The sequence below is a fragment of the Ambystoma mexicanum genome, chromosome 4q (assembly GCF_040938575.1).
Source record: "Ambystoma mexicanum isolate Mex_15411 chromosome 4q, UKY_AmexF1_1, whole genome shotgun sequence".
Lineage (NCBI taxonomy): Eukaryota > Metazoa > Chordata > Amphibia > Caudata > Ambystomatidae > Ambystoma > Ambystoma mexicanum.
The window spans coordinates 228642330-228667686 of NC_090928.1; the positions used below are offsets into that span (position 1 = coordinate 228642330).

The 25357-nt window shown below is 48.6% G+C and overlaps 1 protein-coding gene across 1 annotated transcript in view; it reads left to right on the plus strand.

Moving 5' to 3' along the window:
• Nucleotides 1-25357, plus strand: part of AMD1 (adenosylmethionine decarboxylase 1) — a 344136-nt gene that overhangs the window by 269399 nt on the left and 49380 nt on the right. Inside the window, exons 7-8 of the mRNA XM_069607770.1 lie at nt 6230-6322; nt 6400-6555. Coding sequence (XP_069463871.1) covers nt 6230-6322; nt 6400-6555 — 249 coding nt within the window. The remainder of the gene's footprint in view (nt 1-6229; nt 6323-6399; nt 6556-25357) is intronic.

A 25357-nucleotide genomic window follows, 5' to 3' on the forward strand; every position in this document is an offset into this window, starting at 1 on the left:
TCATGGGACCTCCGTTCGAGCCTCTGCACTTGGCTCCGTTGAAGTTCTTGTCGTGGAAAACAGCGTTTCTTGTGGCCATCACCTCCGCACGACGGGTGGGAGAGATCCAGGCCCTTTCCTGCAAGGCCCCGTACTTGACTTTTCACGACACGAGGGTAGTGCTCAGGACGCACCCCTCCTTCATGCCCAAGGTGCCGTCGGACTTCCACCTCAACAAACCCTTGGTGTTGCCTGTTTTCTTCCCGTCGCCTTCGTCGCCGGCTGAAAGGACTTTGCACTCGCTGGATGTGGCTAGAGCGCTGAAGTTCTACGTGGACCGCACGAAGTGTTTTCGGAAGACGTCACAACTCTTTGTGAACTTTGGACCTGTCTATCAGGGGAAGGCTCTCTCGAAGGCTTCCATTTCCAGATGGCTCTCCGGCTGTATCATGTACTGTCATCGGTTGGCAAACCGACCGCTGCCTGGCCGTCCGAGAGCCCATTCCACCAGAGCGATCGCAGCTACCACGGCGTTCCTATCTGGTGTGCCCTTGCTGGACATCTGCAGGGCTGCTACGTGGAGGTCGACGCACACCTTCACGAAATTCTACTGCGTCGATCGGGATTCCAGGGACGAGTCCAGGGTCGGCCAAGCAGTGCTGCGCAATCTGTTCGCCTAAGGTGAGCCTGGTGAGGAGGTAAGAATTGCTTAATGTTGAGTTTGATGTAATGCTTAATGTTGAGCCTTTGCCACCTCCCGTGGTTGTGCATGTGTGTACTGCTATGTATTCTTTATTCATGAGCATGTGAATCCATGCCAGACCCCATGCTGGAGAAGGAACAAGTTACTTACCTGTAACTGTTGTTCTCCAGCATGGGTCTGGCATGGATTCACATGCGAACCCTCCCGCCTACCCCTCTGCGGCTCTTCACTTGGTCATACTGCCACTTCACGTGCTACCAAATCTGAAGATGGCTGCCAGAGGCGGGGCTTAGGTAGAGGGTAGTCATTGGCCGTGGTCAGTATGACGCAGAGATCAGTGATTGGTTACTACTACGAAAGACAGATCAGAAACGAAACTGATACTGATTTTTTCTTTACCGAGGATTCCCAGCCTGACGACGGGAAATATTCATGAGCATGTGAATCCATGCCAGACCCATGCTGGAGAACAACAGTTACAGGTAAGTAACTTGTTCCATGTGCAAGTTCTACAGATGTCTCGACTTTTGATGGTTATAACCAGAAAGGCGGGCTACACGTCACTAGCAGGCACTTGGGAATCCACATGTATATACTGAAAAATGGTATCCTGTGGTTTTAACGCCAGTAATTACTTTGTAGTATTTTACTTTGAGTCATTGCTTCAAATTTACCTCGGTTTAAATAGTTTTGAGGGTTAAGTGGTTAAAGGGGGGTAGGGGTAGTAGTGAAGGGGAAGGTGGGGGGGCCCCATATTAATAAAATAAATATTTGAATTAATTACTTTGAAGTAAAATACATCAAAGTAATTTGCTTTGGCAAAATGACATGGAACCCTGTAAAAGTGCCTGTGGGACAAATATACAGAAAACACACTTCTAGAAAAGCTATTTTAGTAATAGATATATAAATACATGCGTAGTGTAGACCGAAGGACAGAAAAAAAAGAAAAACCTTAAGATATTATCAAAGCATGGCAGATGACCATAAGAAAGTACATATTGAACAGTCAAATATTGGATACTTGTGTACAAAATTAGCATTCCATCTTACAAATTGCATTTACATAAGTATTTAGATAAGCAAACAGTGCATGAACAATTTAGAAAAACAAGTTAACCAACTTGGGGGAGGCAGATGGGGCATTTGATGGTGCCACTGCTGCTGGGGACCTTGTCTGCTGCCTTACATGGAATGATATCCAATTTGTTTCTGCAGATAAAAAACACATTTAAAATATGAATCATAGGTCTACCACCTTACCAATAATACAGGTAAGCCAGAAATCACTGCCTGATGGCACTCATTTCACTGACCTATATTTTCATACTCCTCTCTCCCAGTGTTAGCCCACAGTCTGTGAACCCCTCCCGGGTACCCGCCCACCCCCCAAAGCTCACCTTGCAACTCCATTTCGCACTGCCTGTGGTTTGCACACAAGCTGACCCTGACCATATTTTCCTGGGTAATTTGTGCACGAGTCCCAAGGCCCTCGCCCCATTACTAATCACCCAGACTAGCACCTCTAAGGGCCCTTCTAGCCCCTCCTTCCCACCCCTCTGCACCTTCTTCCACCCTCCCCAGCCAGACCCCTTTTTCCCCACACCATGGATCCTTTGCCCCTGCTCGCCCTCCTACCCCTATGCTCCTCCGCCAGGGGCACAGGGGTGCTGGCAGGGGATAAGACCAATGATCTTGTCCCTGCTTTGCACCCTACTACTCCGTGGCCTCCAAGGTGGGCCATGGTAGGGCTGGAGGAGGCAGTGATCTGGTCCCCACTCGCCCTCCTTCACGACCTCCAAGGTGGGTGCGCCTGGGGAACAGGGGGGTGGGAGGAGAGAACATGGCGGCCAAAGCAGTGGTATGGTAAGTCTTACCTGGTAACAGGCCATTCTCCACGCTGTTCAAGGTCTGGAGGGCAGGAAACAAACACCTGCCTGGACTGCACAGTTGCTTGGGCACCTACGCTTGGGACTGGAAATGCATCTGTCATGATCCCAGCTCAGCTGGGACCTTGCTATCCTGGGCAGTTGTCCCTCACTAGGAGGATCTGTCTGAGACTGGGTTGTCCGCAGTGTTCCTGCACCCCCAGGTGTCTCCACATTTGCTTCAGTCTGCTGCTCCTGGGGGGATTCTACTGCACAGTGGGATCTGAATCGAAGTGGTATTCACCCTTTGCTGGTGTGTCGGGCGACCTCTGCAATACAACTGACAGTGAACCTCACCCCCAAATATCCACTGTTGCCTATGGTCATTGTTCATTCAAGAATTTCACTTTACACTTAAACCTTCAAGCCGCTTTTCAAACCTATTATAGAGCAGGGCCACTGTAATTGAGCCATAGGAGTGTTTAAGTTGCTTGATCTAAAAGTTTGATTAAGGTATCCAGCCTGGACACAGACTACGTTGGGGCTTAACCTCTGTCGTTTCTTGTAAGGCTTATATTTTGAAGTGGAACATAATTTTCCCAATGTATGAGCTCTACTCTCTGTATGCATCGCTGACTTTAATACCTAAAGTAGTAGGGAGATTTTTCAGCAGCCCTCAGATGGGGTGGGGGGTGGGTCTGGGAGCAGTGTGGATGTATCCTAATTGAAAGATAGGGTTCCACCAAAATGTTTGATCAAACTCTCTTCTGTAGCTGTCAGCGCAGTAAGGGTTCACTTGGGGGAGGTGTGAAGGCTGGTTGTGAGGCATATTTGTTCCCAGAAGAGACTACAAATCACAATTTTCAGAGACACACTTGTTCTAATAGCACAACAAAATTATATAAACTGTGCAGGACCTTTAGGCAAACGCTCTCCACGCCTAAGCTAAATGACTTCTGTTCAGCAAACTCGGTACATATACATTTAAAGAATAGGGAGAAAAAGAAAACCCTAGACAATACATGGTTACTGTAGTCTATCGGGGCCTTGGGTGTCTATAAACAATCACACATTTACACAAACTCGAGTACACAAAATAGTTAATACCTCTGTAGACCATGTACCCAGTGCCCCTAAAGGCCATCAACAGCTTGAATACACTTAGTCCCCTTTCTAGCCATTTTAGAGTAAAGTGTAATAAACAGGACAGGGGTCCTATGCAACCTGCAGAGTTAAAGCCAGGTAAGCAGTTTTATTCCACGGGCGCAAAGAAGCAAGCAATCGCATGGTGCAGCAGAGGAGACCCCCTTGAAGATCCCCATTCCCAGTTTCGTGAACCAGAAAACCAGAAAAGGAAGAGTGGCTGGATTTGGGCCAATGCGTCAACGGTGAACTGGTTGAGGATGCCCTGCATCTCCCCACTTCTACAGGTGCCAGAGGTCCCCTGAATGTATTGTTGAAGAATATATCTGCACCCAGGGTACAGACTCGTGGCACCAGTCGATCAGGATTTTGCTTGACAGAGGTGGGAGAACCCACGAAGTACAGGGCATCGTTCAAAGGGCTGGAGACACCATCTGCTACTAAGGGCCTTGAACCCTGGATCAGTGACCAACCCACTAGCAGGAAGTTGAAGCAATGACTGAGATGATAGCAGGAGGATGGAGGAACCCGATCGGCTAGAGATGTAGTGGCCAGAGGGACAAAATAGGGCGCCCAGTAAAAAATGTCTCCAGCATTGGAAAAAGTAGTGTAGGTGACCCAGATTGAGCCAAGACTGAGCTGAAGCGGACAAGTAGTGGCCCACCACTCTTCTCGGCCTGAGAAGCTTCCCTACCTTAAGGTGTTTGGTCCCATCGAAATTTGTGGGGGGCAACGCTACAACGATCCAGAAATGGTCTCAGCTTGGGACGCCCAGTCAGTAAGCAAAGTGAGTTATAAACAATACAGAAAGGTCGCACAGCCAAAAGAAACTGGGGCAAAGAAAAATAATCTGTGCCAAGCCAATATAACCAAACCAAGTCCTAGAAAATCAACAGTCCATCTTTGTAGCAATCGTCCAGCAATTTCAGCTGAGAATGGCAGGAAATCTGCACGGTCTCCTCTAGAAATGCACGTCCCTCTTGGGTGGCCCTAACCTGACCTCCAATCCCACACTAGTCAAATGTTTTGGCATCCAGCTAATCAGACTGGCATGAAAAACTGCCACGGTCTTATCCATCCACACAATGTGTGTTGGGCTTGTCTGGGCCTGAAAACCAGGCTAGGTACGTTTAAACCATTCTAGAGGTTAATCTTCTGAGCTCAAGGTGAGCCCTAGTTAGTGTAGTGACCATTATAGGCCTGTCTCGTGGTCCCCACACAAAGAGATAGCTCAAAACAAAATTGCTGGAAGTAGGGTCAAAACAATACTACCACATGGTTTTCTTACTGGTATGCTGACATTGGTCTTTTTATGTGGTAAAACTGGCAACACCAATGGTCAAGTTAAAACTAAATTACAGCTTCTACTAGCTTACTCCACGGCACAAGTAAGGTGATGCAATCGCCCTTGAACCAAAAGGGGTCACCTAAGCATTTTTGACATAGGACCTACATGGGCTACCATAGGACAGCCCATCAAAATATGGCTTTAGAACATCAGCAAAAGTCCCTTTTGGCAGCATAAATTTGCAAGCACCAATAAAGCCAATCATACAAGCAAAGGGTTTAGCGGTTTTTGAGAAAGGAGACCTTGGAATCCCCAAAAATTGAGTTCTGTCCCCACAATAACCCCTTGGGAGATTACCAAACTCGGTGTAGATTTATATTTGTACGTTTGTTCTTTTGCGGACCTGTTACTTGCCATCCTGGTCTTTGCCCTTAAACCTGGTGTGTCAGACATACTGACATAAAAAATTTGGCGAAACTGAGGTGTAAACCCTGTTGGATTACTACGTTGGATTCTCAGAACCTCGCACCAGAGTATGTCCTGAACCTCTTAATATAGGACCCGGGCGGCAGTGGATCGAAGTGCAGCAGGGTTTGTGATATAGGTTTGACAAAGGCCTATCAGCAAAGTGTAACATCGGCTCTGCTCAGCTGCTCTCAACACCATTCTCACCCAACAGGTTTATGTTTGGGGAGCAGAACTTCAGCGGGGAGAAGGCATTTGCAGCATTTCAGTGATCCTGACCCTATTTGTGAATTTTCCAATCGAGTTAACTGGCAATAGAAATGACCAGGTCTCGAGAACCTTTGACTAGACAAACTTAATAATGTAGTCCTCAATCTGCTAGTTAAACAACCATTTGCATGCGGTTACTACTTCCCCTGTTCAATGGGTAGGTAGTCTGTGCTTTCTTCCCTATAGTAGAGACTCGCTAGCAATTTTAATACGGTGGAGTCTCCAGCCAGCTTGAAGATTCTGTATGTTTCTAAGTTGTATTGCCTGATAGAGCATGCGTTCACATTAAAGAATCCTATTTCTGGTCGTGGCTTAAGAACTATTTTGATGGCTTAAATGTGTGCTTTCCAAAATTGCAATGCAGTTTCATTTGTTCTAGAGATCCATTATTTTATCCTTTATAGCACGAACTGGTATAAGTTTGCAGAAAAGATTTGTGCTTAATAACCTGTCCTTTTTGTGGACTGTATGGTCCAACCTGTACACTTAATCGATTTGTTTCGGTCTTTCTAGGTGAGTGGAATTCGTGACCTGATACCAGGTTCTGTCATTGATGCCACAATGTTCAGTCCTTGTGGTTATTCAATGAATGGGATGAAATCTGATGTAAGTTACTTAAGTGTTGCTTATTTCATCACATGTTGTTTTTTGCATTCTTCATTTAATTCAAGCTTTTTTTTTAGGGAACTTACTGGACTATTCACATCACGCCAGAACCAGAATTCTCATACGTTAGTTTCGAAACTAATGTAGCTCTAAACTCCTATGATGATCTGATTAGCAATGTTGTAGATGTATTCAAGCCAAGAAAATTTGTGACCACCCTCTTTGTTAATAAGGTGAGTGTTCGTTTTAATCTATTTTAACATCAATAAAAATGTGTGCACGTCACATATCAAGTCTATTTTTTTTTTTGGCTATTCGGTGGCGCTGTAAGTGCTGCTTATATGCAGAAACTGTCATGCATAGTGAAGATGCAATATAAGGAGGGGCTTGCCCAGCGTGTGGGCGTTTTGACAGAATACACCCATTGACCACTGATGGATAGTCCCTTTGGTCATTCACACAAGACCTGCCCCTGCCCAGAACACTACCCTCTACAATAGAGTTCTGTTTTGAAAGGTAATTGCTTAATTAATTTTATTTTGCATTTCTATGGACCCCCAAAAGTTTTGCTTTTAGTTTTGTATCTGACATGTTCCTTTTACAGTGCAATGAAGCCTTGGGCTTCACTACACTTGCTTTGCCCATCTGTTATGGGGACACTGACATGTCCTTCAGGCTATCGGTACTGGGAAACATTGTTTCCCTTAGTCCAGTTTTTGTTAGTACTTCTAGTAGCTTTTTACCACCTATAGTTTTTATCCTTGTACAATGCTTCTTACAATGCAGTACACTTTGTTTTGCCCTAGACTAACACTGAGGATTTTTGGTTACTCTAGGTTTACAATTTATTTGGGTGCATTTCGTTACTGTTTGGCTTCTTACTGTGGCTAGTGGTCAAACATGGCCATGCCACAAGATTTTCTACTTGTCCTTTGGCCATCTTGCCTTTTAGCCTTCTTCCTGACCTGTGAGGCCAGGAACATTCTTATATGGACTTCCAGTGCCCAGGAAAGCAGAGACTTTTGGTGGGCTACTGGAGGGTCATGTTTGCTGGTAGGAATTGTTAGATCGGTCTGGTCTCAATCCACAAACTGGTGCCAGTGTGTCTGAGTGTGCATTAGTTTTCCCGCCATGGTCCTGATTGGACCACTGCTAGTGGGTTTGTGGGGGGCAGATCTGTCTTTGGCTAGTGGGAGCTGCTGCTCTTACCTGGCTTTTATAAGAGGAGGACCCCTGCACCCACTCTGGAGAGATCCGCGAAGAAACTGGAAGTCTTGAGACAGTGAACCTGTCAGGAGGAGGCTTGGCAACCAACTTCTGCTGCTGCCCTGGTAGAGCCCTGTCCTCTGGAAGATCTCCAGCAGTTCTGCGAAGGAGCTGTGACCCTTGGTGTGGCAGCAACATCCCTTTGCGACGTCAGCTTGGAGTCCCGCAAAGAACTTACGGAAGTGCCCCAGGACTGCCCCTGTGGCTGACCAGCTCTGAGTGTGGGCTACCATTCTGCAGACGTCACCGTTCCGAGTTGAGGCTTGGAACCTGGTGGATCTTCAGCATGTTGAACAAGACTTAACCACTGCAAAATGTTGTGGTCCTAGCATCAAGGGACCCGAGCTAGGAGGGAAAGTCTGACCACTGCAAGTGAATCCCTTTGCGTGCCGTTTATCGGCAGCCATTGTCCGGAACTACTTGCCTGCGTCATTCCTGTCCTGAGGGGCCCTGTGTCCAGTTCTGCTGCATTCTTCAACTGGGAGACCTTGCACCAGCATTAGACACCGACTGGAGAGCTGTTGAAACCTAGCATACAGCCATTCTAAATGTGTAATACCTAGTTAACTTTGAAGTGCATACTGCCATTCTGAAAATTGCTTCATAGATTGTTAACCTTTGAATTGTTCCACTATTCTTAAAAGTAATATGGTGTAATTATCATTCCTGAAGGAAGAATGAGTTACCTGTGTTGCAAGTTACTTACTTGTAGCATTGTGGGTATAACTAGATTATTCCTGAAACTGCATAAGTAACATAGAATGACTATGTAATTCAAGGTAAGCAGTCCCTATTGGTAGTATAAACTAACAGTCTACTAATTAGGTTGTATTGCCCTTGAATACCACACCGCCATTCCCCCCGCTTTGAGATCAGAGCCTTCCTGCACCTTGTTCCGTAAACCACTAAAAACAAACCTTGTTCACTAGCAGCCTCACCTCTTGCTATCTGCTTCCCTCCACCTCTTAACCTCTCATGTCCTGTAACTTGCTCCTATGCGCCCCTAGTGTGCTCCTAAAAAAAGAAATACAAATCTATTCTACAAATCTTTGTACCAGTCTGCAGCCCTCTCTTCCATCTAAGATGAGCCTGGCTGCTAAGAGTTGTAGTTCTGTATTGCCCAAGGTATAGTTTTATCAAGTCCCTTTGGCTGGACTTTAGATAAACTGTCCTACATATTTAGAATGTCAGTGTCCGGTAAACACCCATCTGATACATAAACGTAAGCAAAAAATGCTTTGCCAGTAATTGGCATATTTATTTTGTCTTAAAATTATCTTAACACTGCCTAGTCCAATGGCCAAAACACATTAATAGTTCACATCAGTTGGTACCGATTTTAAAGTAAACTTATGACAATAGCTGGTTTGGTAAGTCCTGCATGGGCGGCTCAAATTAAATGCATAGGTACTGGATATTGAGACTCATTTTATTCAGTCCTGAAAAAAGGAAGCATCAAAGTAAATTGAAACACAGATGAAAATTGATGTTCATACGCAGACCTAGAAAAATTATAATTCTGCGTATAAATGGGCGATTCCTAATTGGCTGTGGTTAATATGATCCAAAATGACTGAAACGTCACTAAAGTGACGAGGAGTTCAAAAATGTAAAGGTACACTGCTTTAATATATTGAGGATTCCCCGCCTGAATATTCAAAGAGCATGTGAATCCATGAAAGAAACCAATGCTGCAGAACAGGAGTTACAGGTAAGCAACATATTCCTTACACATCTTGTTATGAATCTTTTTGGTCTTAAAAGACCTTGCTCTTTAAGTCTAAAATGACGCTTCCAGCCTGTTTTACGTTAAAGTATCTCTGCTTTACTTGTGAATAAAATATTTTGTAATTCTCAGGACCTACAACTAGAGGGTGGAATATGCATAGCATGTGACGAAAGCACCGGACATACTATTGTTGGGTACATAATGTCTGCTGTATATATTGATCTAGATTTGTCATGTTTTGCATATGCCGCCATCTACTAGCTTGCTCCTTATATTGGATAATTTTTAGAATTTGATAAACTAGGCCTTGACGGGGTCGTTGATGTCAAACCATCTCTATCCTACGTGTCTGTCCTCAGATACTTTTTTTTTCTGTTTGTTTTTTTAGCCGGCATAGTTTGGCAGCAGCTTTGCAAAGTTGATCATTTTTGGATGCTATTTGACACGAGTGTCTATTTCGGTGCCGGGTACTCAATAGACATCGAGGGGAAGAAGCACAGAGCGTTCACCATGACTGCATCTGCTACAAGGTGTACAGTAGGGAGAGGGTTTTGTAAGGAAGGCATGGTATCAAACAGTAAGACACACAAGTGATCACAGTTCAAGGGTGTTTATTGAACTTTCAAAATGGGTTGGAAAAACGCCTATCTAATTCTAAATCTAAAGATGGGAGCAAGCTTAGACCATCAAATAATGCATCCTAATAGTCTTGTCAAAATAAAAGGACCTATAGTAATAAACCTATTGGCAAACTTTACTTCTAAATACAAATAGTGTTGGAAAAAATGTTATGCAAAAGAACAGTGTTTAAGAAATTATGTGTCAGGATATTTGAGTTGTTGGTTTACCAAGTTTTCAGCACGGGACAAGGTGGCACACTCTAGCTTAGTACACACTCTGGCTTCTCTAGCATGAGGATGGCTTTCAAGAACTCCGCATCGGGGCCTTCTGTGCCAAAGTCTCTTTGCCATTCGAAGTCTCTTATTTCAGGGTGCCTGATATGACCAACAATACATTTTCTTTCTTCTCAGGATTTCACATGCACAATTTCTTGTGTGATTTACTATTTGCCCCGGATCCCCCTACGCGGTGCTCAGACCCACTTTAACACAATGTTCTCAATTGGTATCCCTCAATCAGACTCGGACCATTTTATCTCATTTTCCAATCTTTCCTTTTCTGTATCAAAAACTCGAAGACTTTCGATTGTGCGCAAGGTTTTGCTTGACCCATCGCAGGACCACTTAGATTCAGAAACGTTCTCCTTTTAACTTTCACTTCTGCCGCTTTTCTGTAGGATACCTTAGAACCTTCGATTGAGCATGCATGCGGGACCAGTCTGTCAACATCAGTCTCCCCAACTCAATGGCTGTTTTGATTTCTCTGTTGCTACTTTGTTCTTGGAGCAAAGGATGGTACCACGGCAGCTGCTGCTTCTCACCGACTCGATTATTTATGGAGGAGCGTGGGTATCTCCGACACACAATGCAGGATTCTTCATACTGGTTATCTGGCCTTAAACTGTCCAATCACAAGGTTCTGTGAAAGTAAGTTTCTTGCCAGAAAGGTAAAGGGAATTTCCCTCCTTGCAAACCCCTCATAGTTTAGTCTTCCGTCCCTCATTCAGCTGCTGTCTCGAAACTCCTGGTTCCTCGTGTGCTTTGCCTCGCTCAGGGTGCTTTTGTGCTCCGCCTTTTATCCGTATTGGGAAGCTCAATGGAAGTCAGGTGTGTGAGAGATGGTCCATAATTGCCTGACCATTGTATTGTGACACGTCTGGTATACTGCTTCTCCAGCATGGGGTCTGGCATGGATTCACATGCTCATGAATATTCCCCGTCGTCAGGCTGGGAATCCTCGGTAAAGAAAAAACCAGTATCAGTTTTGTTTCTGATCTGTCTTTCGTAGTAATAACCAATCACTGGTCTCTGCGTCATACTGACCACAGCCAATGACTGCCCTCTACCTAAGCACCGCCTCTGGCAGCCATCTTCAGATTTTTACCGCACGTTCATGTGTTGGGATCCTCGTGCTATTGCTCTCGAGCGTTAGTGCTATTTTTCGCGCTTTTTCACAAAAAACTTCGATTCTTTCGGTCAAAAGAGCCTCAAGCTCCACCGATCCTACATCCGATCAACGGGGACCCGTATCGGATTCATCTGTGCCCCTCAAGGGTGAAGATTTCGTCGAGCTACGCTTCGGAGGACTCCAGAAGCTTCTCAGGCCCGGTCTCGGAGATGGCCCAGGAGAAGGGAAGCTCGACGCCCGGAAAGCTGTTCAGGGTCTGCCCTGGATGCCAGCTGCAGAACGTCTTCAAGGAGGACGAACACTCTTTCTGCCTTTACTGCCTTCATGAGGACAAGACGCACGTGGAGAAGGACTGTGCGTTTTGCGGCAACATGTCGGAACGGACCATGAAGGACCGCCATCAACGTCTCGCCAACTGGCTGGAGGGTAAGAGCCCGTCTGGCGAGAAGAAGAAGAAATCCGAGCGGTCTTCTAAGACCTTTGAGGGCGCCCCGGCGACGGGGGCCCAACATAAGGCCAAGCACCGCGAGTCCGCTGGCACCGGGAGCGCCGAACGGTCGGGCTCTACGGGCGCCAGGCAGGGCGCACCCTCCCCGGCACCATCAACCACGAGCCAACGCTCTGGGTCGGGTAAGAGGAAGGCCGAGCACCCGGCGAAGCTCCTGGAGAGGCCCCGGTCGAGCTCTAAGGCAGAGGAGGAGCGTGGCAGTGCCCCCTCCCTCAAGGATAAGGCGGTGAGCGCACCTAAGGTGGTGAAGGCCTTGATCCATCCGACCAAGCCCTCTATCGAAACGGTCGCGGCGGCCCTGGCTCAGCCTGTGGTGGCTACACCAGTGGTGGCGACCTCAGGGCCCAGAATCTCCCTGCCTCCGCGGAGGGAGTCTTCCTTTGTGCCCATCGATGGGACCCCCGTGAAACCCTCCGTGGGGAAGAAGGGGGGGGGGCAGGGCGTCGTCGTAGATTCGGCCTCAACCTCAGAAGAGGAGCTGATCGAGGTCTTAAGCCACGGCCTAGGCGTGGAAGAAGGCCAGCCCGTCGGAATGGACCCCGACGCAGGTGACGACGACGACATCGTCGAGGATACCGACGGGGCCCCTGCTCGCCCGTCGGATTCCCCTCTGCCAGCGCCGCAAGACAACTCGGCGGCCATTTTGTTGGCCATACAGTCCTTATGCTCCGAGATAAGGACGAGGCTACCGTTACCGACGGAGGAACCTCTCCCGTCGGGGGATCCAGAACCGGGACCTTCTGGTGTTCCCCCCACCAAGAAAAGAAGGATCCATCCACCACCTCCTTTTCAACCGTCGCGCCCCGTCCAGCCCTCCTCCCCGTCCACCCGAGGGGATGATACGGGGACTGACACGGCAGCGACGGGTACGGACGACGAGGCATACGACGAGGATTTTCCGTCGTCGCCTCCCACCAGGGCTTCTCCGCCCGACGAGATCGGATCTTTCCACTCCATGATCTCCAGGGCTTCCGAGCTTTTCCAACTCTGCCCTGAGGAGAAGAAAAAGGAAGGCTTCCTTTATCAGCGGCGCGAGGCCAAGAGGAAGACGGTCCTCGCAGTGCCTCTGTTGGACGACATTTGGGATGAGGGCCTTTCCCTCCTCAAGAACCCTTCCACGACGCCAGCTAGAAGAGACCGGTACGAGAAAAAGTACCGGGTCCCAGACACGGCCCCCCTATGCCTCCGGGCGCAGCCTACCCCGGACTCCGTCGTCTCCGCGGCAGCCAGGAAGAAAGCGGGGGGGGGGTGCGGCCTCCACATCAACTTCCCCGCCGGACGGCGAGGGAAAGAAATTGGATGCTATGGGACGTAGAGTCATCTCGTCGGCAGCGACGACGATTAAAGCGGCCAACGCCTTGGCTATCGTGGCCCGCTACGACAGGGAGCTCTGGTACAAGATAGCTCCCCTGCTGGATTTTCTGCCGGACGACAAGAGGGCGGAGGCCCTTGAGATCCTGCAGGAAGGTGAGGTGGCGTCGGACCACGCCATCACCGTGGCGACTGACATCGCCGACACTGGGTTCCGCCAGCTGGGCAACGGCGTTTGCCTTCGACGTCGTGGATGGCTCAAAGCTACAGACTTTCGGCAGGACGTCCAGACCAGAGTCCTGGACATGCCCTTCGACGGGAACAACCTGTTTGGGAAGACAGTGGACGATTCCCTTCAGGCCATCAAGGCGGATACTGAGACGGCCAGGGCCCTTGGAGTCCTGCAGCAACGACGAACGCCCTTTCGGAGCGGCGGAGGCAAGGGCGCCTCCAAAGGTTCCGGCGGCGGTTTCGCTTCCTACCGTCAAGCGGCCCGCTCGTCGTCGCAATAGGCCTACGGAGGACGAGGCAAGTCTAGCGGACCCCGCCGTCGTCGCCAAGGAGGTCAAGGCGGCAAGGCCGCGTCCAAGCAGGTAGAACCGGCCGTGGGGTCGGGCCCCCACCGAAGCACCCCGGTGGGAGGCCGGCTGGCGGGCTTCGTCAGCGTGTGGGAGTCCATCTCCACCGACCGTTGGGTGCTGGACGCCCTGGCCCGGGGCCACGCGCTCGAGTTTCAAAGAAGGTGCCCGCGCGTCCCCCCCGTGGCCAGGAAAGAACTTCACGTCCCTCAACTTCTCCTGGAGGTAAAGGCGATGCTCAGAAAGGGCGCCATCGAACTCGTCCCAAAGAGGCTTCGGGGCTCCGGAGTCTACTCGCGATACTTCCTCGTGAAGAAGAAGACGGGAGGATGGCGCCCCATCCTAGACCTGCGACGTCTGAACAAGTTCATCAAGGTGCAGAAGTTCCGGATGGTCACCCTCCAGCACGTCCTGGGTCAGCTGGAGGAAGGAGACTTCCTATCGTCGTTGGATTTGGAGGATGCCTACTTCCACATTCCCATCCTAAAGGGGCACCGAAAATTCCTCAGATTCGTGGTCCAAGGGCGTCATTACCAGTTCAAAGCCCTCCCCTTCGGACTACGGTCGGCACCCAGGGTATTCACCAAGTGCCTCGCACCGGTGGCGGCGCAGCTGCGCCGCGAGGGGATTCACGTCTACCCCTACCTGGACGACTGGCTCATCCGCGCCAAGACGAGGGAGCTCGCCGTGGTCCACACGGCGAGGACCGTCCAACTCCTCACGGACCTGGGATTCTCCGTGAACTACGCCAAATCCCACCTGGTGCCCGCGCAAGTCGCACTGTTTCTGGGAGCGAGGCTCGACACAGTGTCCCTTCTGGCCTCCCCGTCGGAGGAGAGGACCAGGACCATCTTGGGCAAGGTGCAACGGATGTTGGTGGCCGACGCGGCCAAGGTGAGGTCCATCAAGTCCCTCCTCGGGATGATGTCTTCCTGCATCTACCTCATTCCCATGTGCAGGCTCCGGATGCGCCCGTTGCAAGAATTCCTGGATGCGCGCTGGATCCAGACGACGGGCAGCTTCGAGAAAAGGATCAGGCTCGACGAGAGTTTCCGACGAGCGATACGGTGGTGGGGCACCCGCGCGCATCTGACGGGCATGGACTTCCAGACCCCAGCCCACCAGGAGACTGTGACCACGGATGCCTCCCTGGAAGGGTGGGGAGCGCACACCGAAAATCTGCACGCATGGGGACTCTGGCTCCCGACGGAGAAGTCCCTGCATATCAACGTCCTGGAGCTCCGTGCAGTGTTTTGGGCCCTCAGGTCCTTCCTTCCGTCCCTCAAGGGCAAGGTGGTGAGGATCTTCACCGACAACACCACCACCATGTTTTACATCAGGAAACAGGGCGGAACCAGGTCCCCAGCGCTGTCCAAGGAGGCGCAGGACCTGTGGCATTGGGCCGTCGCCCAAGGGATTTTTCTGGTACCGTTTCATCTGGCAGGGATAAAAAACACCATCGCCGACTCACTCAGCAGGGAGCTGCGCTCGTGCCACGAGTGGGAACTACGGCAGGATCTGGTGGATCGCCTCTTCCGACGGTGGGGCACACCCCAGATCGACCTGTTCGCGACGGCAACGAACACCAAGTGCCGGAGGTTCGCCAGCAGGTTTCCCCAGACGAGGAGCATGGGCGATGCTTTCTCGTTCCCCTGGGAGGGCCTGTTCCTCTACGCGTTCCCTCCCTTGCCTCTGCTAATCCGGCTCGTCAACCAGCTGAAGAGGTCACGGTGCAGGATGATCCTCGTCGCACCTGCGTGGCCGAGGCAGATATGGTTCCCGGACCTTCTGGACTTGTCAGCGTCCCCGCCGATCAAGCTGCCGGCGGACGCGGATCTACTCTCCAGGGAAGGAGGCGCCATCCTCCACCACGACCCGAAGTCGCTGAACTTGCAGGCCTGGCTCCTGCAGCGCTAGAGTTTGGAGGATACGACATACCGGCCGATTGCAGAGAGGTTCTTGCAAAGGCCAGGGCGTCCTCGACTCTTAAATGCTACGGACACAAATGGAAGAGGTTCTCTGTCTGGTGCCACGCACAGAAGATTAACCCTCTACGGATTACGGCTCCTCAAGTACTGCCGTACCTGCTGACGCTGGCCAAAGCTGGTCTGGCACACGCGTCCATCAAGATTCATCTTGCTGCGATCTCCCGATACACCAGAACCACGGGGCGGACGTCCTTGTGGTCTCATCGTCTGGTGAAAGAGTTCATGAAGGGACTGTTCAGATCGTTCCCGCCGGTGAAGGCTCCGGCCCCGGCGTGGGAGCTCAACGTGGTGCTGACCAAGCTCATGGGACCTCCGTTCGAGCCTCTGCACTCGGCCCCGTTGAAGTTTCTATCGTGGAAAACAGCTTTTCTTGTGGCCATCACCTCCGCACGACGAGTGGGAGAGATCCAGGCCCTTTCCTGCAAGGCCCCGTACTTGACTTTCCACGACACGAGGGTAGTGCTCAGGACGCACCCCTCCATGCCCAAGGTGCCGTCGGACTTCCATCTCAACGAACCCTTGGTGTTGCCTGTGTTCTTCCCGTCGCCTTCGTCGCCGGCTGAGAGGACTTTGCACTCGCTGGATGTGGCTAGAGCGCTGAAGTTCTACGTAGACCGCACGAAGTGTTTTCGGAAGACGTCACAACTCTTTGTGAACTTTGGACCTGTCAATCAGGGGAAGGCTCTCTCGAAGGCTTCCATTTCCAGATGGCTCTCCGGCTGTATCATGTACTGTCATCGGTTGGCAAACCGACCGCTGCCTGGCCGTCCGAGAGCCCATTCCACCAGAGCGATCGCAGCTACCACGGCGTTCCTATCTGGTGTGCCCCTGCTGGACATATGCAGGGCTGCTACGTGGAGGTCGACGCACACCTTCACGAAATTCTACTGCGTCGACCGGGATTCCAGGGAGGAGTCCAGGGTCGGCCAAGCAGTGCTGCGCAACCTGTTCGCCTGAGGTGAGCCTGGTGAGGAGGTAAGATGCTGAATGTTGAGCCTTTGCCACCTCCCGTGGTTGTGCATGTGTGTACTGCTATGTATTCTTTATTCATGAGCATGTGAATCCATGCCAGACCCCATGCTGGAGAAGGAACAAGTTACTTACCTGTAACTGTTGTTCTCCAGCATGGGTCTGGCATGGATTCACATGCGAACCCTCCCGCCTACCCCTCTGCGGCTCTTCACTTGGTCATACTGCCACTTCACGTGCTTCCAAATCTGAAGATGGCTGCCAGAGGCGGTGCTTAGGTAGAGGGCAGTCATTGGCTGTGGTCAGTATGACGCAGAGACCAGTGATTGGTTATTACTACGAAAGACAGATCAGAAACGAAACTGATACTGGTTTTTTCTTTACCGAGGATTCCCAGCCTGACGACGGGGAATATTCATGAGCATGTGAATCCATGCCAGACCCATGCTGGAGAACAACAGTTACAGGTAAGTAACTTGTTCCTTGTGTGTTAGTCTGTTTTCTACCAGAGTGGGCTGTCCATGTGAAAGTGTTTGTGTAGGAAAGGGGGTTGGGGGGATAGAGTGTCTTTGTATCCTACCTGGTAGGATGGGGTTAAGGTGTTACAGGGAAGGGCAGAACCCTGCAAAATATATCCAAGGTGATGAAGATGGTCTTCCCAAGTGGGGCTGAACACTGCAATGTCATCAAAGTATGCAATGCAGAAGTCCTCTAACACATTCAGAACCTGGCTCACCATCCTTTGGAATGTTGCAGATACATTCTGAAGCCCAAAAGGTATAACCCTAAATTGGTTTAAGCCTCCTGGGGTGGAAAATGCAGTTTTCTCCTTGGCATGATCTGTCAGTGCTATTTGCCAATACCCTGAGGTCAAGTCAAATGTACTGTGGAACATGGCAGATCCAAGTTTATCCACCAGTTCATATGTCCTTGGTAGAGGATTGGCATCAGTCATGGTGACTGCATTTAGAGCCCCATAGTCCATGCAAAATCTCAATTATTTGGTTCCTGCATTTGGCATTTTCACAGTTGGACTATCCCATGGACTTGTAGATGGCTCAAAAACCCCAAGGTCAAGCATCTTGTTGACCTCCTTTATACTGACATGATCAGACTTTCTGTAGCCCCTGCTTTTGACTGGAAGACTATCACCAGTGAGGCTATGCTGGCCCCAAGGGGTCAGCCCTGGTGCCAGTGAAAACAGGGAGGCAAACTGATTTAAGAGGTTTGCTCTCCTCCTGTTGCTGCAGTGTCAAATCTGAAGTTTAACTCCTTCAATGGTTTCATCTCAAGATTATCCCCTAAGGATTTCAGGGAGGGACTCCCCTCTCCTCTTGAGCAGAGGCTAAAAGAAAATCTGCTAGTTCTGGTCTGGAGACATAAACCTTCATATGGTCAGTGTGTTGGACCCTAGGGGCCTCCTTTTGGTTGCCGAAGTCACTAAATTTACCTCTAAGTTTACCCACAACCTTGAAGGGTTTAATCCAGTTGCCCTGTAAGGCCCTCTGCCTTGTAGGAACCAGAACTAATACTAACTGGTCTGGAGTAAACTCCACCATGTTGGCCTTTTGGTCATACCAATGCTTGACTGCAGCCTGACCAGCTTTCAGGTTTTCTAATGCTTGTCATCCGTACCATTCTCCTCCTGAGGCCTAGCACATAGTCAGTGACGCAGACTGGCTGTAGGTAAGGAGCACTCTCCAACCCTTCTTTGATCAGGGACAATGGGCCTCTGACTAGATGACCATAGAGGAGCTCAAAGGGGCTGAAACCCACTCCAGCTTGAGGCACCTGTCTGTAAGCAAATAGAATGCATGGCAGTAGAATGTCAACTTTCTTCTAAGGGTTCTTCTACGGCACCTGTCATGCTCTTCATAGTTCTGTTAAATGTCTCTATCGGCCTATTGGTTTGGGGATGGTTTGTTTGATATTTATTATGTGCGCCAGACCCGAAGGTATTGGGGCGCAGGCATACAGCTTGGTGCATAGGTTACATATGTTACAAAGTATCAGAAAAATGTCACAATGGTAGAGAGTATACAGTAATGGCGAGTGTATAGGCAGTCAATATACTGGAAGATGTACACTTATACTGTTTGCATTTTAAATGTTCACTTAGCATCATTCTCAAGGAGCCATGTAATCGGATTTTGCCTAAATGTGGTAAAGGTCCATTCTTAGTGTGGTAGGTAGTGAGTTCCACAGTTGGGCTGCTTTGACTGGGAAACTGGTGCCCCCAATGGTGGAGAGTTTAAAGCGAGGCACTTGAAGGCAGTTGCAATTCACTAGTCTCTTAGGTCTGATAGTTTTTCTAGCAACTGTTTCTGTTAGATATCGTGGTGCTTTGTTTAGGCATTTATGAATGAGGGATGCTGTTTTTAGTCTGATTTTTTTTTCTCATGTGTAGATAGCCGCTTGTACTTCCTTGTTTCCGAAATGTTATTTCTTAGAGATACGAAGTGCTGCTCTAAGGGCATTATTTTGGAGTATCTGTATTTTGTTGATAATGAATTTAGTCGCTCCAATATATAGGGCATTACAGTAATCTAGCTTGGATATAATGAGGGCTCTGGCTAGGATCAAGCAACTGTTGGCGAGAGGAATTGTTTGCCAGCTCTAATTAGTTTGCATGTATATGCTGTAGATGAGGCTAGGGTGTTTACCTGTTTATTGAATGTTAGTTTGGAGTCTAAGTAAAAACCTAGGGTTTTAACTTCCTTGGCAACCTTAATAAGGTTCCCATCGATGATGAATGAAGAGTATTCTGTGCCAAGCCTGGTGAGAAGAGGTTCCCACGTTGAGAAGCTGTTTAATCATTGTTCAGAGGCCGTGAGTAGCCATCCATGCCTGAAAGATGCTGTAGATTCTATTCACCAAAGCTAAATCGTTATTCTAGTCCCCTGTGAGAGAGGTAGGAGGATCTGGGTATCGTCTGCATAATTAGTGTAGGTGATGCCCAGATGGTCCAGATCTTCAAACGGGCTTGGTGAAGATATTATACAGGGTTGGAGAAACACAAGAGCCCTAGGGCACCCCGCAAGTGATGGGGGTAGGGTCCGCTGCTGCAGATGGCGAGAAGACCCTGATGGTTCGGTCACTAAGGAAAGATTGTATCCATGCTATTGCCTCGTTGGAGAAATGAGCAGCTGAGTCCAAGTGGCTACATAAGACATTGTCACCCACTAGGTCGAATGCTGCCGACAAGTCCAGGAGTAGTGCAGGTTTTCCATTGTCTCTTAAGTTGTCTATTTGGGCTTTAAGATCAATGAGTGCTGTTTCTGTGCCATGTAATGGTCATAAACCAGATTGTCGAGAGCCTAGCAGTTGGTTGAGTTCTAAGAAGTTCTGAATTTGGATGTAAGCAACATTATCAAAAATGTTCAGCAGGAATGGCACAGTGGTAATAGGCCTGTAGTTAGTTGGTGTTGCTGGGTCAAGCGTTTGCTTCTTAAGGAGCGGGAGTACCCATGATTCCTTAAGATTGCTAGGTATTGTGCCGGATGAAAAGGATGCATTGATAAGTTTGGTAATGAACGGTGCTAGATCCCTTACGGCGTCCTTGATCAGTTGTGCTGGGCATTGGTCGCCCTTGCAGTTAGATGGTTTGAGACCCAGTTTAACTTTCTCGACGTCTATAATGGAGACTTTGGAGAAATGAAACTGGGTGGTAGGTTTAGTTTCCAGTGGAGATGTTTTGTTTGATGGAATCATGTCAGTTAGTGAAGCTTTCTTTAGTGCTATTTTATTTTGAAGGTTGGAGACTTTCTTGGCTAGCGCGTGCTGGATATCGGAGCACCATGTTTTGTCTTTGACAGTTACCTTGGGAGGTGATAGGATTTTCTAATTCTTTTAGAATGGTGAAGAGCGCCTCCATGCTAGAGTTTGCTTGCGTAATTCTATTGTTGTAGGTTTCTTGTTTGGCTAGGAGGATATCCTTGTATTGGGAGGATATATTGATTAACTTTAATTTGTTTTCTACGGTGGGATGAAGTTTCCAGGAATTTTCGCATTTTCTTTTGTCAAGTCTTACATTTTTTAGATGAGTAAACCAATTGTTTAGGTGGCTTCTGGGTTTGCTATTTCTAAGTTTTAACGGGGCAATATTATCAAGCGTGTTCATAACTTAATTATATTCTTCTACTAAGAAGCTAGGATCACTGTTGTCAGGTAGGGAGTTGAGGGTGGGCAAGATGCAAGGGAGTAATTTGTTTACTGTGATATTTTTCTTATTTCTTGAGAGTATGGGCGGGCGCAAGGGGGCTGTAAAGTACGTCTTTTAGTAGCTGGTATAAAAGATCTCACATAATGGTCTGTCCAAATTTGGGGTGAGATAGCAGAGATGGCAACATTACAGTTCTGATCTGCAACCCAATCGAGAATTCTCCCTTTTTTGAGAGTTGGTTTGTTCACTCTTTGGGTGAAGCCAAGTTCTGTCAGGGTGTTGGCCGCTGCAGAAGCTTGTTGGTCATTGGTGTTCTTTAAAGCCTATGGTAATGTCACCTAACAATAATGCTTGGGAGGTATCCTTTAGGTTTTCTGAGAGAATTGTGGAAAGATCTTCCATGAAGGTGTTAATGGGTCCAGGGGGTCTGTATATGAGGTGAATGGTTAGAGTTTGAGAGTTGGCTATGGGTATTTTAATTGACCTAGCTTCACATGATTTGAAAGTATGTGAGGATGATATTCTCATGCAGAGATTAGCTTTGGCAATAATAGCTAGTCCTCTGCCTCGAGCTTCACATCTATCCACTCTAAGCATAGTGTATTCATTTGGTATGTCTAAGGTTAGCGCAGGGCCTGCTGCCTCATGAAGCCAAGAGTCTGTGACAGCTATAAAGTCGTAGTCTTCTGGAAGGATGACTTCCGCTATTTCTGTAGCATGGGCGACTAAAGATCTATCGTTTATTGAAGCTCCTTTGAGGTTGGGTGTAAGCTTATCTAGAGGCAGTAGGGTAGTACTGTCAGGAACTACTGAGCGATGAGTCCTAATTCTTTAAGGTTTGTTGTTACTACTGTTGGTGTTAGGGCAAGAAGCAGGTTTGTGAGATGCTTTGCTTTGGGGGTTAAATTTGACCTCGTATCTGATAAGTGGGTCAAATATTCTAGGAAGTTGTGCCCGGAGTCGGGAATTTCTGAGCACAGTGTTGCAAGGGGCTGGTAGTCTGAGAACTTGTAGGTCCACAGTTTTTCCACATGGTCTGCATGAAGTAGTACATAAAATGTGACCCCGTCAGAGATGACCTCCTTGGGAAACCCCACCCTGGTAAAAATACCAAGGAGGGCCTTAGCTACTGCTTGGGCAGTAACCTTTCTCATGGGTATGGCCTCAGGGTACTTAGTAGCATGGTCTACCACAACCAATATAGATCGGTTGCCTGAGGTGGTTGGAGGGTCTAGGAGACCAACAATGTCAAACCCCACCATCTCAAAAGGGACTCTCACCGCTGGGAGGGGCACTAAAGGTGCCATATTCTTGGTTTCCCCTTTTGCCAGAGGTGTGGCAGCTTCTACAAGTCAACATCTGTGCTCATCTTGGGCCAGTAAAAGTACAGAGCGCCTCTCTTTGGTCTTCTTGGAGCTCAAGTGACCAGCCACAGGAATTATGTGCTAGTCATAGGAACCTAGGCCTAACCTCCTGAGGTACTACCAGTCACCTTAAGTCCCCTGGGGTAGACTCTGTAGGCTTGCTGTAGAGGAGTCTATGCTTCCTTGGCTATTGCCCTTCCCCACTGGGAAGCTGTCAGTTGTCTCAGACCTTCTAGAGAGGGACACTTTGTCCTCTGCTGAAGTCTGCCCTAGAGGGTACACCTTCTGCAAGTAAGGTTTGCATCTCAGGATGGTCTCAAGGATCCAGATCTCCTATGCAGGGAAGGCGCGCCTCCAGTTCTTTTTCACCAGCCACTGGGTTTTCAGGAGTTGGTTGTTCCTCCAACTCCGCCTCAGCTGGGAATGGGGTCACGTGTGTGACTTGGGACTGTCCTCTCTAGGAGGTCCTTGTTTTCAGTACAGGTTTGGGTTTGAGACCCTTTTTCTTTACAGCGACTGTGGATTTCTCCTTTGAGCCTTTCTTCTTCTTTGAAGTGGAAAGTTGACCTGTCTGCTGGTTTGAAATGCTCGATTCCTCCCTGATCTCAAACTGAGTTTCTCTCAAGGTTGCCTCTCTGGCCAATCTTGTCGTCTCCGGTTTCTTTTTGCTGGGAGACCTGGGGCTGCTAGACACTACTCCAAGAGCTTTTTTTGTAAATTTGGTTTTATTAGTTTTACAAATACAGGTTATGCAGGAAAAGTATACAATAGGTACACAATTAAGAATTTCACTATAATAAAGCAAACCCCCTGAATCTCTTATGTTTTGCGTCCGTCACATGTAAGCTTTCTGCATGCATAATGTTCGTGCAACATAACTTTTTCCCCCTTTCCAATCCCCACTCCCCTCCCCCATGGTCAGAGCCTTTATCGCAGATCATGCAGCATTCATCGTACAACGATCAGAGTCAGAGTTTGTCGGGTTCGCATTATTCGTAAGAGTGTCCGTCGAAGAGTTCAACTTAAACGTCGTTTAGTTTGTTCCTTGCTCCTCCGCCATCAGAGTAAGGGCTGTGTTACGGGACAGACCGTCTGGTAGATATATGCTTTTATATTCCATCCACAAGGTCTGTCTGTGAGAGTTTACCATGCAGCGATGCTGTTATGTGTTCCATTATACAGATGTTGGTGGATACATGGATCCATTCATTTTTTGTGGTGCTTGTGGGAGCCTTCCACCTCATAACCAGTGTTGCCCTAGCCGTGTTGCCCTAGCAGCCAGGAGCAGTTGCGGGGCTATGTCTTTGATCTTGACCCAGTCGTCTTCATCTTTCTCGAGGCCGAACAGTATGAGGTAGGGCGTGGGTGTTCTGGCAATGCTGTCAACCTCTTTGATCCAGCCTAGAACTTCTGACCAAAATACCTGTATCCGGAGACATCCCCACCACATGTGCCAGTAGTCTGCCCTCTGTCTGCATCCACGCCAGCAGTCCGGACTTGCGGTCTGAAACATTTTGGATAATCTGACGGGGTCACACTGCCATCTGTGTAATAATTTGATTGCATGTAGTTTGTACTGATTTGAAATGGATATCCGTGTGGCTGCTTGGCATACGGTGTCCCAAGGTTTGGGTGTGAACTGTTCAGCAAAATCTTTTTCCCATCTGTTTGTTTTTTTAGTGCGTCAGTGTTCACACCTTCTCCCTCTATCAATGCCCTGTATATATCTGATATTAGCCTCTTCATTACAGTTCTTGAGTCCAGTATTTTCTCAAAGGGGGTGAGTTCTCTCATCAGTTTGGGTCTCCACATGGTTCTTGTCAAAACCCCTTTGAGTTGTAGATATTGAAATGTGATTAATGAGCCTATTCCCAGGGCCTCGGTCAGCTCAGGGAGTGAAATAAAGGCGTCTTTCCTTTGTAGTTGGCCTACTCTCTCTAAGCCCGCCTCGTACCAGCTTTGGTACCTTCCTACATCCGGAATGTGGTCGTTGATTCCTGGGGACCATAAATGGCTCAAGGGGCTCGTGCCATGCGTCCAAATGTCCCAGATGGTCATAAGTATCGGGTGATATTTGAGTTTTCGACATATCTGTTTCTTGGGTGCCCAGAGCCATTCAGATACTGTGGCCAGCGAAAAGTAATGGTTATCCATATTGACCCACTGGATGTTTGTCTGGTCGCGCAGGTGTGGGATCAATACTCTGAGTTGTGAGGCTTCATAGTATTTTTGGAGGTTGGGCAGACCAACCCCTCCCTTGTCTTTGGGAAGTATTAGTCTTATATGGGATTCTCGCTTTCTTCCCCTGCCATAGAAAGTGGAGCATGGCCTTTTTGATTTCAGTAAGGAAGCTTTTCGGAATCCTAACGGGTAATGTCTGGAAGGGGTATAAGAAGCGGGGAAGTGATACCATCTTTATTGCGTTTAGCTGACCTAGCCAGGAGATTGAGTTTATCCCACCTCGTTAAATCTAGTTTGAATTGTTTCAGTAGGGGGGGAAGTTAGCTTCAAATAGGTCCTCTAAATTTCTCGTTATTTGTATCCCCAGGTATTGCAGTTTTGAATGCTCAATAGGTAGGCCGAGTGAGGAAAATTTGATGGTGTTGTCATCCTCTTGGTCCTTTAGAGGAAAGAGTGTCGACTTTGTTCTGTTTACTTTGAACCCAGAGAGTTTGCCGTATTCCTCTATTAAGGATAGAGCTCGGGGGACGGAAGAGGAGGGGTTCATGATATGAAGGAGGATGTCGTCAGCATAGAGGGCAATTTTATATTCCGTTGTCCCCAGTTGGATACCCTCGAGCGTCGGGTCCGCTCTCGTTATTGCCAGGGGCTCAAGAGAGAGGGCAAAGAGAATCGCCGAGAGGTGGCACCCCTGTCGGGTCCCACGTTGGAGATTAAACCACCGTGAGTATTCACCAATATAGATGCTTTGGGGTCTGTATACACTGCATGTATTGCTTGTCTGAATTTATCGCCCAATCCCACCTTTCGTAGTACCGCCTTCAGGAACCCCCACTCCACCCTGTCGAAAGCCTTTTCTGCATCAACAGAGTAAGATCGGGTCATTCTCCATATGCTGGGACGCGTGGATTAGGTGGAGGGTTTTGCAGATTGTGTCTGCTCCCTCTCTTC